Source organism: Limulus polyphemus, unplaced genomic scaffold (genome assembly GCF_000517525.1).
Source record: "Limulus polyphemus unplaced genomic scaffold, Limulus_polyphemus-2.1.2 Scaffold441, whole genome shotgun sequence".
In the NCBI taxonomy this organism is placed as follows: Eukaryota; Metazoa; Arthropoda; class Merostomata; order Xiphosura; family Limulidae; genus Limulus; species Limulus polyphemus.
This window is the reverse complement of record NW_013666051.1, coordinates 528,337-546,632: the sequence shown is the minus strand read 5'-3', so window position 1 is coordinate 546,632 and position 18,296 is coordinate 528,337. Positions and strand designations below refer to the sequence as shown.

Below are 18,296 nucleotides of genomic sequence, written 5' to 3'. Positions count from 1 at the left end.
AGTTTCTCATTTTTACATTTTAGTTACTTTTATAATAACAAATAAAGAATACACAAGAAAAACAAGAAATAAAATACTTACCTGGGTCTTCTTTTTTTTCTGCTGAGTGTTGAGGAAACTTAACCCTACTTTTTTTGATACTAATGGTACTACTGCACTAAATAATTTTTTATTTAATTAAATATTGCACCAAAGAACCGAACAATAACACGTAAAAGCAGACAATGTCCCATAACTATCACAATTTTTCTGGCCTTCTAACTATGTGATAAAAGCCGTTAAAAATTAAGCTAAACTTGTCAATGTGATTTCCATGTGCAAAATTTTGAACTAGAAGTAAAATAAACAATTCTCTACATGGAAAACAATGTAATATATCACTTGATAAATTAAAACCTTGGCTTTCTATTGGTTATAAAGAGTATAGTATCAAATTTCAGAGAAAGCTATTGGAAATTTGTGAAAGAGAGGATGTGACAGATGTGCGTGGCAAGATAGGTCCGATTTTCTAGTTTATGGCTCTGTAACTAAACAATGATGATATTATAGTGAGTAATTTACATTAAATTTTGTACCTATTAGAGTGGTGGTAAATAAATTAGAGAAGAGGGAATAACTAGAGAGCAAATGTCACAATTTTCACACTAGGGGAAATTCATGATTCCTTTTTGAAATAGTGCCTTATAAAATTACGAACTTAAAACTTGTATAATATTAAAATTTGGATTATTAGCTACATTTTTATTCCAAGTTTAATTGTATACCGTGATAAGAAAGTAGTTTAAATAAATTTTGAATATAACTTACTAAAACCTGTGCAGAAAAAGATGCCAACAGGGAAAGTGTTAATGGGTTTCTAAGACAAACTTAACTGTTACAAAGAATTGTAAATAAAACAATGTTTAGATTGATCAGGTTGAAAGAACATTAAACCCTTAACAGATGACTTCACACTTAATTTCAACTCAAAGTTTCCCAAAGAAAGAAATACCCACATTAATCCAGAAGGAATACTCACCTCTAATGCTTTCTGTTGAGATATAACCATTCGATACTCAGCATAACGTCGCACATAGTCATACACATTCTGGGCTGTTACTTTAATGTCTTTTCCACCAGGAATGAGTTCCACACTACCACCACCCTGTAAAATAAATACACTTTTTATTGAGTACAACTAAAAAGGGAAATATTGAAAAAAAACTTTATAAAAAATTTCCAAATAATAACTTTTGATTTTTGATAAACTACCACCCACTTCTAGAAAAATAATAGTGAAAATAGAATAAATGTTACCAAATGCTGACACTGACAAATTATAAAAGCACTTACTATTTATATTTGTGAAATAAAACTTAAGCTCATCAGGTTATTAGTTAGAACCAAAATTTGCAAGTATCTATTCACTATAATTTAGTCATACTGGATCAAACTCAAAGCAACAAAATTAAATATATATATACAACAATTAGGTATCACTAACATAACAATCACCCTTAATACATGAACATATTCATGCTCTCTCTCACCTCTTCAGGACAAAGATCAATGCTAAAGGTTAGGTCAAGTGCAGAAAATATACTGTTAGACTCCTTTGATTCTGCATCTAAGACTAATTGTCGGAGGGATTCATAGAGAAGTGGGTCAAAGAATGCAAGGTCATGCCAGCCAACTCGTCTGCCAAGAATGTACTTAATCACATGTCGATTCAGGAAGATGGGACACAACTCATTTTGAAGAAGACAAAGACCAAGAATCCTAAGAAACCAAATACATGGTTTTAATGACATACATTTTATAAAGGAAGACTATCAGACTAATAGTTTCTTTTTTTTTGGCTATTTTTGCTAATTTAGCATAATACCTAATACCATACTTATGTATCACTGCACCATCATGAGTAAAAATAGAAATATACAAAACAAAACAATTTTCTTAGAGTTTATTTTCATTTTCTCTGTGTTGTTATCTCCTTCTATCAATCACTTTCTCTGAAGAGGTATTGTAAGGTCAATTTTTGAGTTTCCACATTGAATATTCAGAATGAAGTTACAAAACAAAATACACAATAACAATTAAACTAAAATTAATTATCTGATACTTCACAAAAAATGATTGAAAAGACTTTTCTTTTTTTTTCTATCAATGTATTTATTAATTTTATCAATTAATTTAAACATATATACTCACAAGAAGTAACTATTTTATACTAATATAAAACAAGAAATATCTTGCATTTCAATATAGTTCTGTCAACAGTTACCAAGATACAAAAAATATTTTGTTTTCAACATACATATATCAATATTTGCAAAGCTACAAGAAAAACCTTGCTTTGATACAAATTCTTGTCAATAGTTACCAAGATACAAAAAATATTTTGTTTTCAACATACATATATCAATATTTGCAAAGCTACAAGAAAAACCTTGCTTTGATACAAATTCTTGTCAATAGTTACCCATTTATAAAAAATACCTTATGTATGAATATACCTTGTTTTAATCATCTTGCTATGAGATCGGTAGATTACACCAACCTCATGACCTCAAAGTGAACATCAGGGTTTTCATACTATAATTTTGAATAGGTTGTGTGTATCTAAATGAAATTTTTCTAGCTTTTACTTCACATTACTAGTCTTTTGTAGATAAAAAGTCAGAATTTTAATTGAAGCATTTTTACTAAAAATTTGTCCATAGACATACGGAGTCAGAGTGTTGACTGCTCAGAGTGCAAAATGATTTTCATGTTAAAATTAAAAATATTTCTTCAAAATAACAATTTTCAAATTTCATTTGAATAATCTCTAGAACCTTCTAAATAAATAAATGCCTTTTTTTCAGTAAAATTTTTAAATTTTATCCATTATTTTTTCTACCCGTCTGTACTGGTTGGTTGATTTGACCAGCCTCGTAACCACTATAAAAAAAAGGAAATAAATCTAAATTTATCTTTTTTATTTATAGAATGACCGCAGAAAATACAGGAAACTATAATTGTGTATCCTAAATAGCTTAAAGTTCATAACAGTTTACACTTGAATTTTATTGTTTTATTGCTCTTTGAACCATGTCTAACTAATAATCCTGCAACACAAGTTGTAAATCACTCAAAGAATGTGCAGCTCACCTTAATGGATTGAATTAGGTAATATACAAGGTGCTCACATGCATACCTCATGAAGAATTATTATTCTTTTTTCATAATCTTACCTAATCTAACCTAGTAAGTTACTTTTATAATAATAAAGAATACACATGAAAAACACGAAATATAGTATTTACATGGGTCTTTTGTTTTCTTGCTGTTAACTGTCAATGACATTTAAGCCTACTTTTTTTTATACTAATGGTACTACTACACTAAATAATTTTTATTTAATTGAATAATGCATCTAAAAACACAGAATAATAACATGTAAAAAGCAGACAATGTCTTATAACTATCATAATTTTGCTGGCTTTCTAACTATGTGATAAGAGCCTTTAAAAATTCAGCTAAGCTTGTCAATGTCATTTCCTTGAGAAATATTTTGAACTGGAAGCAAAATAGACAATTCTCTGTACAGAAAACAATGTAATATAATATATCATTTGATAGAGTAAAGTTTTGGCTTTCTGTTAGCTATAAATAATATGATACTAAACATCAGAGAGAACTATTGGCAATTTGTGAAAGAGAGGATGTGACAGGTGATTTAGTTTATGGCTCCATAAAGAAATAAGATTGAAAGCTATAAAAATTGTGCTTTGCCTGAGAAATATCTATATTATAATGAGTTAATTATGTTAAATTCCATACTTCTGAGAAGGATGGTGAATAGATTAAAGAGAGCAAATGTCACAGTTCTCATACTGGAGGAGATTGAGGACTTTTTGAAATATTTCCTTATAAAATTAAGAACTTAACGCTTATATAATAACATTTGGTTTATTAATTATGTTTTGACGCAAAGTTTATTCATATACAATGATCATAAAGTACTTTAATTTAGTCTTGAATGTAGCTCTCAAAAAGTCTTGACATGCCCACTTACACCTGCCTGTAGCAAGAGGATTAAAATGTGTGTGTGTGTGTGTGTGTGTGTATATTTATATACCAAGCTTGAAGGGTACTAAAACATAGGAGTTTTAGTATTTTACTTACCTACTGAAAAGAAATGATTGTGGTAAAAAAAAACAAATAGTAAGCTCTAAAATGTGCTAAAAAATGGAAACCACAGTTCCTCATCGGGTGTCACACCAACAGTGCTGAAACTCTTAAGGGAACATAAAATATTAAAACATATATCAATCACTCTTAAAGTAAAATACCTACATACGGTTTTCAAATTTGCAGTCTTTACTTACCGGCCAACATTTCTAAAAGCATTAAGACGTTCTGGTGTATACTTTCCTTGTCGTGGGGAGTAGAAGCCTCGCTTACCAGGTTGATAGAATAAAGGTGCATTATCTTCAAGGTCGTCCTCATCCTCTGTGTCAGCTCGACGAGAGGATCCTCCTCTTCTGCTTCGATCACTTAAGTTAAACACATCGAGATCTAGAAGAGCTTCTGAGCTGGAATCTCTGCAACAGATGTCTCATTAGTAATGGCAGTAACTTTGTATAAGTACTTGGAAAAGTTAACGAAAACTATACATGAAATACTTATACCTACATTAGCTTTATAAGATACCCTATAAACACTTAAACCCATGATGCTAAGATGTTTCACTCATTACTTGTGTCTCACTCTGATGTAATAGAATTTGAATCAAAAAAGTTAAAATAAAAATTATTTAATTTTCCAAAATGTTCATCATGGAAAGTGTTATAGCTCAAATACTGTGAAAAAGTACCCAAAATAAGAGTATTATGCTATTCTTCATTTTTATATGTAGTGGTAACTACAAGTTAAACAACCAAATATTTAAAGCCTGCACTAAGCCTAATGATGCAACATAACAGAAGTGTAACACGCCTAAAAATGGAATAACTAATTACGAAAGTGTACTTGATACTCACCTTTTATACAATCCAAATGTTTTGTAGTTTTCAAATATTGTAAAAATTAATATGTAGAACTACTGACATTAGTAACCACCTTAATCAATAACTACTTACTGGTTTGAATTCAGATCAATTGAGAATACAACTAAATGTGAAGACACATCCATGCTGTATGATAAAATTGTTAATATTTTTTTGTATTTCAGATAATTCATGTACTATTTTGTGACTTTTAAAAATTAAAATAATATATTTTTTTAAAGCAGCAATTCTGTTGCTTTACAGTTACAGTTTTTACAAACCTTCCATGGGACAAGATTATATCAACAGCTTCCTCAACCTTCTGTCGAAGAGCATCTTCTGAAGCTAAAAGAAGTAACAACTGTGCTGCTGACAATTCCAATAGCATCCCTGTGATTTTACCCGCCAAAGACTGAAATGTTATAAAAATGCCTTTAATACGAGTCTTATTACTCACCTATAGTATTAATAGACCTCAAAACTTCACATAATGCTGTAGTGACATTAAGTAACATATGTTTTAAAGCAATTAAAACTTATTATATAAAGGTATCTTAGACATTCATTTAAAATTTTAACACAACTATTTTAAAACTTAAAACAGCAACATTTCATCCAACCTAAATTTTTATTGTACAAAATCAATTGTAAGCTATAATGTCACTGTTAGTTTACTCTTAAAAATATTGAAATACTTTCACTTATACATACTTAATAAAACACTTTAAGAGCTTAAATGTAAAAGCACTGTGTGTCACCTATGCCTTACAGGTTTTCAGGTATATACTTTAGCAACAGTGTGTAATGCAGCCTTTTAAGGTCTATGAAAAATGTGCATCATCTGAGTCTTACCGGTCTTAATGTATGTACCCTAGGGTAGAGTCTTTGTCCAAGCTGCTGTCTGTGTGAACTGAGATGTTCATTACTGGCTTGACCACTGCTACCTGCTTCTCCAGGCATAACAAAGGGAGGAGCATCATATCGCAAGGTGAGCTGGGAATCCCGCTCTCGACTTTCCAGGGGTCTCCAGGAAGGATTGGCTCGCCGCAGACGCTGGATGAGGTCTGTGTAAGGAGTTAAACAGATAAATAATACAATTCTAATTTAATTCACTTAAAGTTACAAGATATGGCTTGGTTCAGTAAAATATGGCAGATGTTGAAAAAAAACAGTTCAAAGTTTTATAAAAAATAAAACAGGAACAAAGTTTGCCCAAACTACTATCAAATTTAAACTCAATTTTTATTTAGGGTTCTGGAAACTCTATATAATATTAATAGGAACCATTTTTTTATTGATCTTTGGGAACACATTCAAAATTAAAACATTCTTTCTGTCCAGACACATTGGTAATTACTAAAACAACCTACCTTTTGTAATATTGCAAACCATTTCTCTCTAACGAGTGTTTATGAAGATTATATACTAAATAACATAAAAACAGTGTTGTGATAAAAGTATACTTAACAACAAAAGTTTCCTATCATACTGTGATATCATTCTGTTCATTACTAATATGTTATAAAAATCTCAAGAACATCTACTTCAAGGTACCAAAACAGACTTATTATCTGCAACTACAAATAGTAATTCATTAGTGTCTAACATAGTATGAATTATTCAAATTCAGTAGCTTTTCCTTACAATTACTAATTCCATTGTAAACTGTTCGGAGATGACATAATGTGTCTTGTAATGGGGTAATAAAACTACTTTTGCATTATGTGTAAGTTTTTTGTTGGTTTATTGAATTTCTTTACAATTTCATACTTATCTTTCAATCACGTTAATCTTTTATCTTTCAGTTATTTAAATTTTTATATTAAACAAAAGTCATAACAATAAACATGAATATTCCTCATCTTCAAATGGTCTTATTATATCTAAATGCTTAATTTACCTAAGATGTGATACCTAAAACTGCTTTAAAAATGTGAAAAATAACAATAAACAGCAAAAAAAAAAAAAGGTATGACATCAATGATGAAAACTAGATTGTGACAGCATTTACTCCATCACTGCTACCAAATATTTCGTCCATAAGACACTTTTGTTTGTGTGTGTATTTACTAGGAGCATATAATGATATTCAAGATTGATGGCTTTACTATATATTATTATGAAATTATTCATCTAAGATATTTAGCATTTATTGAGTCAACAAAAATATCCTAAAATTCTAATTATATATAATGAAGTCATAAGTTTTTAAGTTTTTATTTTAATTGTTTCACTTCTTTCTAAAACCACAAAATAGTTTTTCCTCTCTTTTTAAGTTTATTCATTAAGGCCAAGATGACTGGTACCAAAGCAAACTCTGTAGATGTTTGAATCAGTTATAAACACTTCATCTGGAATATCTATAAGTGGATTTAAAAAAACAAGTCTAATATTCTGGATCGAAAAATTAGAATACTTACTATACTGTAAAGATCTATTTCCAACCTGGCAATTTTTCAAGTTTGGAAGTCGTTCTGGTGAAAGTACAGCCTAATGGAAAGAGAACATGTTATTTAAAAAATAAATGTGAAGACCAATATATCATTCAATTTACCAATTGTCACTGAGTTATACTGGTTTAGGGGAATTCAACTCCCACCCTATTCCCATCAATACCCTTGAACAAGGGCAAATTGAAATAGCAAAACTAAGCTTTATATAATGGTGTAATTATTCCAGTTTCTATGTGTAATCATATTACCTCTTACAATTTTAACATTTTCGTTAATGAAAGTTAGTTCTGTATATATGGCCTTGCAAAAAACTAAAATCATGCAACCAAACATTTTAAATTATGCACCATAAAAATTTCTCATTTTTAGAAAAATACAAAATGTGCATTCAATGTAGCCAAACTTAATATAATGCAATCCTTGCATTAAGCAAAAACAGCTGACTTTACCTAGTGTTGTAATTCAAACCTTCATTACGGAATGAACCACCGATTATGCAGTCATATGTAAAAATATGGAAAAACGTTTCAGGTATGTAATTATGATAAACTAAGGGCCCGTGGTATGAAATTGTTGTATTTTAACATTACTTTCTGAAAACATTTGAAGCAAACTTAACTATTTAACTTATCTTCACAACTGGTTTTGGCACCTACAAAATAAATCTCTTTGACATAGTTTTTACTAATAGAATGATCTTAATGAAGGCCTTCCTTTTCTTTAAGTAATTAATTTTACATCACAAAAAAAGAAACTTGTCAACTTAAAGACAATCTACAAAACAAATGAAATATGCAAAAAATGAAATTATCTAATAAGTACTCAAATATTACAAGTATATAGCCAATAGTTTTAGCCTGTTCAGAATAACAACTATTAAAATTAAAAAATTCTCACTAGATAGCGGCAATGATATACAAAATAATGGTTTTAAAAGTTAGCATAAAAGTGGAATGGATCGTTCTCATTAAACTCAAATCTGTTTCAAAACTTGTATCTTGTTATATAAGCTATAACTTCCATTTAGATTTTCGATTTTGGAAGAAATCTTGATTTCACATCTCTAAAACAAACATGATAATATGGCTAAACAATCTTACTTTCATCACTTCATATTTTATTCTTAATTCAGACTTGCTTTAAGTATGCCCTATGTTTAATTTTCAGAGGCCACGTATGTGATCCCAAGGCAAATAACTTGCAAATTAGTTTCTAACACACCTTATATCAAACAGGTGTGAAGCGACATTGTCTTAAAAAAGTTACAACAATGCTTGACCACAAGCAATCTTTAACCAGAACTTGAAGCTTTGAAATAAGGTGACACAAATTTTTGACATTTAGATTGTATTGCAGTGTTGTATCCAGCACTTTTTAGTTACTGTTATTGTTGCACAATAACATATATGTAGCATACACATAACTTAGACATCCTGTTCCAATGTTTTTTTATAAAATCTAATGATTCAAGTACCTTATTTAAATGAAATGTTGCATAAGATATACAGTAAAACTTTTAAAATTTAAGTACTGAATGATCCTGCATTAGTAACCTATAAAACCATTTATGTGCACACAGAGAAACCTTGGTAGTTAAATCTCCATAGTTTACTCCAATAAATCTGTTGTATAACATGCACACACACCATTACAATTAAATTTTTATAAGCTATATCTTATATAAATCTTATACTAATACCTGTTACACATTTATGCAAATAAACTAATACTTATAATTAAACTAGCACTGTCTAACATACTTCTGCAATAGCAGTGTAGAAGCTGCGTGCTACTCCACTTCCTTCACCAGGTTCATCCTTAAATGTCACTTTAACACGAGACACTGCCAGAGGTGGAGTGCTACCTGCTATTCTCCGGCTATTATGGGTGTTTAGTTCTTTAAAGGTTTGTTGCAGTAAAGTTGTTCTGGATCTATCAACCTAAAAACAAACCACTCAATAGTAAGAGACAATCTCAGTGTAATTGTAAAATATGTACAATTTACAGCTTTTTAATGTTAAGAGGCCTTTTATGGCAAACATAAATTTTACAGACAACTAAAACTTTTGTCTTATGTAGTATATAACACAGTGAAGTAAGCATTTAAGCATTTTTGAAATTATTAATTAAACTTTCAATAACTGACTATCAAGATGAAAATGTAAAAGTTAGCAGATAATCATAAATACTCTAATAAGTAGTATACTGTATTAAACTTGTTAAATTATTAAATATTCAGCATAATACATGGAATCATGCAGTAAATAAAGATTACAGTTTTTTAGTAAAGAGCTTCAAATCAGTGTGCACTTGCAATCATGAAAGTATGGCAATTCTTATACTAACATATTAATAGTCAAAAACATTCCCAGAAAAAAAAAAATATTCAGCAACATATTTTAATAGCAAGGGGTTACTATTTGGTTTTATTGAAATCCTTGTTATCCATATAGTTATAGTTTAAGTATATGTTTTATTATCTGCTATACAAGTTCCAATTCAGTAAAATTATATACCAAAGCCATACAACAAAATAAATTCTGTGGAAAAAACTTCAAAATCAGTAATCATAAAATTAGATTACCTTTGACAAATTCAAGTCTCGTTGTTGAGAATTTCGTAATTTTTCCATTTCCCTCCTAAATCGAGCTTCCTTTACAGGAAAACCACCTAGTTCACTAATGACAGAGCCTGGTTCTGCACCCACATCATCTACAAATACTCGACCAAAGAGTTCAAGAGAAAGTCGCCACCTCCCCAGTAACACATCATGAGAAACTAGTTGGCCAAACGTGTTTTGAGCTCTGAAAAATATATATATACTTATATCATGATTAAAATCATTTTCTCCTTGTTAAACTACTAAACATTCCAGAAAAACAAATACCACAATTAGCAAATTTTCTTTTTGAATAATCCTACATGCAATGTTCCTTAGCTTTGGACCTATAGAAAACACATCAAGGGTTAAGGCACTCAACTGATAGCTCAGTGTAAACATGGTAATACAGTATAATGTTCTACTAATAAGCTGCTTTATACTGAGACTGATTTTTTTTTATATCATTTGTATTTATATGGCTAACAGCATGTGCACATGTATATATATTTAAATGTAGCTGTATGTGTGTTTATTTTAATGTAATTATGAGTGGACTCAAGTTTAAAAAAATGTTAATACTTTACAGATGCTGCAGGATAGCTGCTTACCTGACTGAAGTTGATCCTGGCCCTGAGCCTAATGACGTTTCTTGACAGAGGAGACCAGAATCTACCCTGCTGGAAGTAGACATACTGGTATTGGACATGGTTGTTGATGGATACAGATAGCTGGAAGTAATAGTGACTTCAGCCACAGGACTTGGTGCTGATGTGCAGTGAGACATACCGGAACTCTGATCAGACGTCACAGTACTTGAAGGTCTGAAAGATCCAGCATGGACAATAACACTGGACTTCACGGGTGATGGAGCCTCCCGTTTGCTAGGAGCAGCCACAATGATCGGAGCTCTTGAACTCTCTGTAGAAGGTGTAACTGATTGGTTGTTAGACTCATTTCCAGAGTATAGTCCACTGGTCCCAGGCATACCTCTGCTAGACAGGGATGGAAACCATTCAGCACTAATTGATCCTTCGCTGGCCACAGCAGAACTTGAAGTGGTGTTAGTAGCAGAAGCAATAGAAAATGAATTGTTAGGAAAAGTTGGTTGAGACTGTGTCTGGGTGACACTAGTCATCTCAAAATCTGTTGATTCTTGTTCTGGAGGTGGAGGTGGAACTGGAGGAAGTGTAGTAGGAAGAGGTGGAGCAGAAGGAAGTGGTCCACAGCTAGAACTATTGGTAACAGAAGTAGAAGCCACAGTATGGAAAGGATACAAGGGGAAATGCTGGCTGTGTAGATCATTCCTTATAGACAAGCCGAGCCTGGTTGGTAAGTTTTCATAGAGGTTATATACAGAACAAGTGTCATGAATGGTTTCTCCTGTGTTGGTACTGGGACCAGCTTGTCGTGGAGTGCTGAAAAGATCTTCTCTTCGAGCATTAGGGGTTAACAGATGGGGCTGGTCTGCTAGTGGTAAGGCTTCAGACAATGGAGTGGCAAAGGGATCAGGAGGAGGACAGCCAAGAAACAAAGTAGATTCAGAACGTTGGAAGAAAGAATGTTTTCTTCCCTTGGATGTAGAAAGTGGAGAGTCATCTTCTGCATTGTAGATGTCCATCAAGACAGAAGGAGTTTCATCATCATCTTGATCCTCATTATCATTTTCATCCTGGAGAAATATTTTCATTATATTACAATCATCATCCTGAACTTATACAGATTAGGTTTTCAGCTGATTCATTGAAAATTTTAATACTTATATTTCCTGAAAATAAAGTACTTTTAATCCTATTTTGAAACAGCATAATTAATGTTTTCCTTCACCTTGATACAGGTATTGAAAGGATGTTCTGAATGTTTTTTTTTTCGAGACTGGTAAATAAAATGTTTTAAAAATAATACTAATTGGAAAAACCAAAACATTAAAAATTTAGCCACAGGTAGAAATTAGGAGATTTATGTAATAGTTTCTTATTAAATAAATTTTTAAAAATTTACTTTCTAAACAGGAAATTCAGTTAGTGCATAAAAACTATTTGGTTAAAATGTTCAATCTTTTGTACATAGTAACTCTCCATAATATCTGAGTGGTTAATCTTTTTTGATTTTGGTTTTACAATGAAATATTATTTTAAATGTTTTTTATGTAAACATTCAATTTTTTCAAAATTTTAAGAAGTAAAAAAAATAAAAACAGTCATAAGAAGACTCAAATTTACAAGGTCATCCACCTCAATTACATTTATGGTTTACTCCTAAAATGATAAATCACTTAAAGTAATACATATTTTTGTAAGAGAGATGAACTAAACAATTCCCATAGAAAATACAGTGAGGCTTAGTTCACATAAAATCCCATAGATGACAGTCAGCTAAAAAATTTTCAGTTTGTTGTCAATGGCATTGATGGGGTATAAATATTTTCACTTTCAAAGAGTTCTGCATTTCTACCTGGTATCATTACAGGGATAAATAACGTACACATTGTTTCCTTCATGGACGATGGTTTTCCAGGCAATACTTTTCATGTGCAATGTATTTTACATTAACTTTCTACAATTGAAACATTTTGAACATATATTAGAAGTGTGGATCTTCAAATAATAAATTATTATATTTACAACAAAGTGTCTGGATAGCATTTTCTGTGCTCCAATTACATATTGTGTAGTAAAGCTAAGTTTGTAGTGTTATAACTGATTCCTTATTCCATATTTTGGTAACCAAATATACTAAATATAAATGAAATTATTTTTAGATGTTTAGTTCCATGTAAGGTATATTTATGGAAAAGAACAATACAAACAAAAACCATAAATCTATAAAACAGCAACAACCAAACCTGTATAAATTCATATTATTCATTATTATATTTCAGGTAATACAAATCATATTACTGAAAAGATCCCTAGAGATCACTAATAAATTTTGGGATGATGATCTAGCTGTCTAGGCTGTTTAATATCAGCATATCAGTTTTTACTGTTACTAGTTCTATTATACCATGGATGCTATGACTGGTTTGTATACACTCCTAAATATTAGCTTGACCAATCACTGAAAAAAAAAATCATAACAACATAGGAATTCTAATTGGAAAAATAAATTAGATGTATGTCACACAAGAACTTATCAATGCAAAAAAGGATAGTACTTCACATAGGCTCCACCTATGCAGTGTATCATAGATTAATGGCAGCTTGATATATTCATGCTGCCATCTATTGGTGTGAATCAGTAACACTTAGCTCTGAAGGAAAACCTTAGGTTCTACAGCAAACACTTCTATAAAACCAAGTAAAAATAAATTCTAAATCACTGATTAAACAAGCAATTCAATCTCCATTTTCAAAATTAAAATACATTCCAATTTTTTCCTTGTTTACACAAGTTTTATTACACATTAGTTCAGGATTATTAAAATATCTTGTGAAATGGCACATTCAGTACTTAAAGTGCAGCAATATAATAATATGTTAATACTTACATGTTTAGAAAGACTTTAAATCATACACTTACCTGATCATTCCAAGCATCCAGAGACAATCCATCACGAAGATCATCTCCTGCAGCACCATCTAACCCAGACCGCATGTAATAGATGAGAGCATCAAACACATAAGCCACATGCCTAAGGGAAGATATGTCAATCACAGGAAGAGAATCAAAGTGTTCATTATGATGAGCTCTCATCAGGGAAAGAGCATAAGACAGAAAATCTCGTCGAGCTGATACACTGTCAGACCCTAAAAAAAATGTCTTATAGTTAAACTAATTTCAAAACAGTGTTAGGTTTTGAAAAGTGTTTAAAATTCATGTTAACTATTAACCACTGTATGATTTAATAAAGATATCTAAAAAATTGAAATAAAATAACTTTTAACCAAGGTATAAAATGCTTAACAATCATACTAACTTTCAACCAGAGCAAGATTTTATATCTAACAATTATCAAAAATCATACTACTTCTCAGACATGCAGGGATCAAATTTAATGAAAACGCACATTATTCCCTGTTATACAAGTTTCATTGTGTATTTACCATTCTGTATAGTTTGTAGATAACAATGGTTTACAGGAGACACCAATTTGCAGTGTTGGAAATTTAGCTCTATAAAATAGTCACCAAAACAAAAGCTAATGGATTTTTGGCCCCTAAAACAGATACTTTGTCAAATTAAGCCACTGTTTTGGCAGCATCTTGAATGAGCTGCTGACTATAGGGAAATCAACTGACTAGTAGCACCTGTTGTCACTGGAATTGGCTTCAATCAAATCTTGAAGTTGTTTAAAAAAAAAAAAGCAATAGACCTACACACCAAAAATTAAGAGTATCAAATGACTACTGAATTTATCTGATGTAATCCATCATTTGAAATTGTGGATAACTTTGAGAAGAAATTGTTTTTGTTAAATGACTTGAATGATACTATTAACAAATAGCTGTCGTGAAAATGTTACTTCATTATCAAAATTGCATTTTTATTTTGTAGTTAGATATATTTACAATTCTCAAGTTTTTCTGTTAAAAGAGAAGCGTTATAAAATTATTATTAGTAAATTAATGGGTTATTACAAATTACAAAAAATAAATGTTAATGACTCCTAGTTTATGTACTACAACATGACTATCAAGTGTGTTTATTAGTTTAACTTACCATTACAAAACCTAAATAAATCATCAGAGGTAATGACTACTTATAAAACATTAGCTGGTTTCCTAGCTTTACTCTGATCACAAAAGCATTAAATAGGACATATGTTAAAAAGAAGTATCTTCTTTATTATATCCTTCAGGATGAATATGCTGGTTTAACAGTGAATAAATGGGATGAGCTAGTTTAACCAGTTCAGGCTAAACATAAGTAAAATTAAGATTACCTGTCTGTGTAAACCGGCCACGGCGACGGGTGTCGAGCACTTGCAGGTTACGAGTGTCTTCATTACGTCGAGTAAAACGAATATGTTGAACTGGCAATGAATGAGAGCGATGAGTAGGGTCAGAAATGTTAGCCAATGCACTTCCAAACCGTAACTGGGCCTCAGTGGAGTCCATAACTGTAGTAAGCCACTCCCAGGTGGGTTTCAAGCGATATTCCAGGTAATACTGCTTATACAGCAAACAAAAAACTTTTTAAGTTAAGATGTATCACTATGAGACATAAAGACTGGCTTCATTTAACTGTGCTTCAAATTTGAATACGTATCCTGAACAAGTTGGGTATGCCAAAAAAGATGCTTCTGTAGTTCAATTTTCAATTGTAATATAAACATTATCTAAGTGAATGAACTAATTAACTAAAGATTGTAGTTTCTGGGCAGCCTTTTGTTACTAAACCAAATAATCAAGGAATTAGATAAAAATCTTTCATAATATAACTGGTCTATCAATGAAAATAACACCTAACATGTAAGAATACTTTCGAACCAATTTCCAAATATAATGTTTCAGCTAACTCACACATCTGCCTGGTCTTTTTTTTTATAAACTACAGAGTAAATGGAAAATATTTTATAATAATGAGCTTCATCATAAGATACGACTAGGCATATGATTATGAAATGTTAAGTGCAATATTTGGTTACAGTTTCATGCAAGCTGAAGTGCTTAATGTTGAAAGATAGAAGGAAAACTATGTGGTTAATTGCTGGAACACAATGATACTGATCAACAAAATATTGCAACTGATAAGTATCACATTATCAAATATAGATGTATAACTAATAACATTCTTAAATTTAATTGCTGTTTTAGTTTATAAGAAATGCTAATAAATAAATCCACAGTATAAGCTTTATGAATTTTCAAGATTTAGGATCATAGTATTACTAATTGCTGGTAAATACTTAGTATATACATAAGAAAATACTCCAGACTGTACAACTTAAAAGACAGAAAAATTTTACAACTAAAACTACCTGTAAATTGTCTGACTCTTGATATGGTACATCTAGAACACAAGCTAAATTTGGAGTAAGGGCAGTGTAATCTTGTAGCATAGTCAGGAGATCTGCAATCTGACGAATTACAATTGCAAAAGCTCGAGCCAGTGAGACGGAAGTTGTTGTTGTGGTAACAGCACATTCCTGAGCAACAGCTGCAGCAACAGACGTGTTTGCATTTGTAGTGCGTCGAAGCGAGGAATGATCGATGTAAATGATCCCACCAGATCCTGCAACCAAATCAATGTTTTCAAGTCATATAACAGATGTACAAGAATTAACCTCATTTCAACCAAGTTAATAACACAGGCCTGCAAATTTAAACTTCATAAAAGTTGTTTTGGTTTTAATAACAGATTTTCCATAATTCAGCTATGCAAATTTCGAAAATAATATTCATTTTTATCTATCACATAAGGATTTTTTACAAATCGGAAAGAAGAAAAAAAACTATTACTCACATCAAATTATTATTTCTTTTACCACAATGAACATTTTTTATTATTATGTTTGTTAACAAAAATACAAAAACTGAAGAAAAAGGAAGAATGTTGACGTCAAACGAATACGTATCCTCATTCATCTTGATATTTTTTGTGAAATCTACGTTTTTTAGTCTCAAAACTGTGTTGTGGTCTTTCTTTTATGTATTGCGTGATGTATGTTTTGTGCAAAATCTGTATGTGATGGGAAAAAATGGATATCATTTTTGGATTCAGCATACAGGAAAAATTGTAGACAATAAAACCATCACACACCTTATATAAACTATAAACTGATTAATACATTAAATGACAAAAATAAACTTCTAGGTTATCTGCAAGTAAGATATAAGTAATATAAAAGCCAAACAACTTTTGAAAATACAAAGAACTGATAAAAATCATTGCAAAGAAAGACAAATTACATGGTCAACATTTTCACAAAACAGTTTTACAGCAAGTAATTTTTCTTTTGCATTTTTGGATGTTTATATTGTGAAACTTAAGATATTAACTAACAAGAAGTATTTAGATCAGCTTTTGTTTCCTCACCAGAAGCAGTGACTGTGTTACGACTTTGCTCCCTCTGGCGTATTGCCCATTGCATGTGTTGAGGAGCTAGGTTTGGTCTTGGGCCAGTTGCCCCTCCACCACTAGTCCGTCTCTCCAGCTGTTCGTCTAAAAAAGCTAGTTCCTCAGTGTCAGGTTCTGTCTCCCTTGCTTCACTCTCTTCTTCTTCTTCAGCATTAGAAGACTCTGCTGAATCATCTTCTGAGAAGTAAGGTAAACTAGCCACACCTGGAAGAATGAGTAAATGATGACCAATGGTTTCAGTGTCAAATGTTTTCAATAATACTAATTATCTTAAAACAAGAAAAATGTCATTAACTTTATAAACATTCCTTTTCTGAAAAGATATTATCAATAAATACAGAGATGCTTACCTGTATCTGAGCCAGCAGTTGCTCCTGTAGTAGCACTACGTTGAGCACTGGTGTTGTCCTGGTTACTTTGATATGATGCACTATCTGGGTTGCTGTCACTATCACTGTCACTTTCTATGATAAGTTAATGATGAAAGCATTATTGTTAAAACATAATTCTAAGGCATGGTACTGTGTCATACGTCGATGTTTTAAAATTACTGAATAAACTTTATGAATATTATAACCTATCGAAATTGGGCACACAGAAATTAGTTGATAAAAAAAAGGAACTATACATATTACGTTAAGCTGATCTTACCAAGAATGTTGTTAACCAAAATACTGTTACATAACCTGACCTGACACCATTTTCAAAAGTCACACCTCTGGTCACAATACATATTTGCCAGTTTATGTTGTATGTTTCTTAAGATTTATAGCTGGAAGTTGTAACTACTACAATTGGAAAAATAAAATGTTTTTTTTATGGCAAAGCTACTAAAGGTTATCTGCTGATGTCCATAATTTGATCTACCAATCAGAGGGAAGGCAATCAACTGGCAACATCATCACCAATGATTAGTGGGATTTATCATCATAATATAACATTCCCACCCACCCCCAGATGAAAAGGAAATCATGTTTGTGCTAGGTTACCATTTCATGACCCATAGAATACAAGTCAAGTACCCTAACCAACAACAAAAGAAATAACAAGGAAAAAATTTTATTGAATATGAATCAAGTTGAAACTCACTGGATTTCCTTGGAACTTCCTGATCACCAATTATAAAAAAACATTGAAATTCTTTGATCAAAGGAAGTATTTTTAATGTTTTTCTGAAACAGTTTCACAACAATATATTACAACAAAGAA

The 18,296-nt window shown here is 31.1% G+C and overlaps 1 protein-coding gene across 1 annotated transcript in view; it reads right to left on the bottom strand.

Moving 5' to 3' along the window:
* The window catches only part of LOC106458308 (E3 ubiquitin-protein ligase UBR5-like), a 111,276-nt gene that overhangs the window by 9,935 nt on the left and 83,045 nt on the right, over positions 1-18,296 (bottom strand). Inside the window, exons 32-45 of the mRNA XM_022384477.1 lie at positions 17,438-17,551; positions 17,046-17,291; positions 15,988-16,241; positions 14,950-15,175; positions 13,587-13,813; positions 10,676-11,736; positions 10,050-10,269; positions 9,226-9,405; positions 7,433-7,502; positions 5,865-6,076; positions 5,294-5,424; positions 4,353-4,568; positions 1,530-1,758; positions 1,019-1,144 (exon numbers count right to left, since the gene is read on the bottom strand). Coding sequence (XP_022240185.1) covers positions 1,019-1,144; positions 1,530-1,758; positions 4,353-4,568; positions 5,294-5,424; positions 5,865-6,076; positions 7,433-7,502; positions 9,226-9,405; positions 10,050-10,269; positions 10,676-11,736; positions 13,587-13,813; positions 14,950-15,175; positions 15,988-16,241; positions 17,046-17,291; positions 17,438-17,551 — 3,512 coding nt within the window. The remainder of the gene's footprint in view (positions 1-1,018; positions 1,145-1,529; positions 1,759-4,352; positions 4,569-5,293; positions 5,425-5,864; positions 6,077-7,432; positions 7,503-9,225; positions 9,406-10,049; positions 10,270-10,675; positions 11,737-13,586; positions 13,814-14,949; positions 15,176-15,987; positions 16,242-17,045; positions 17,292-17,437; positions 17,552-18,296) is intronic.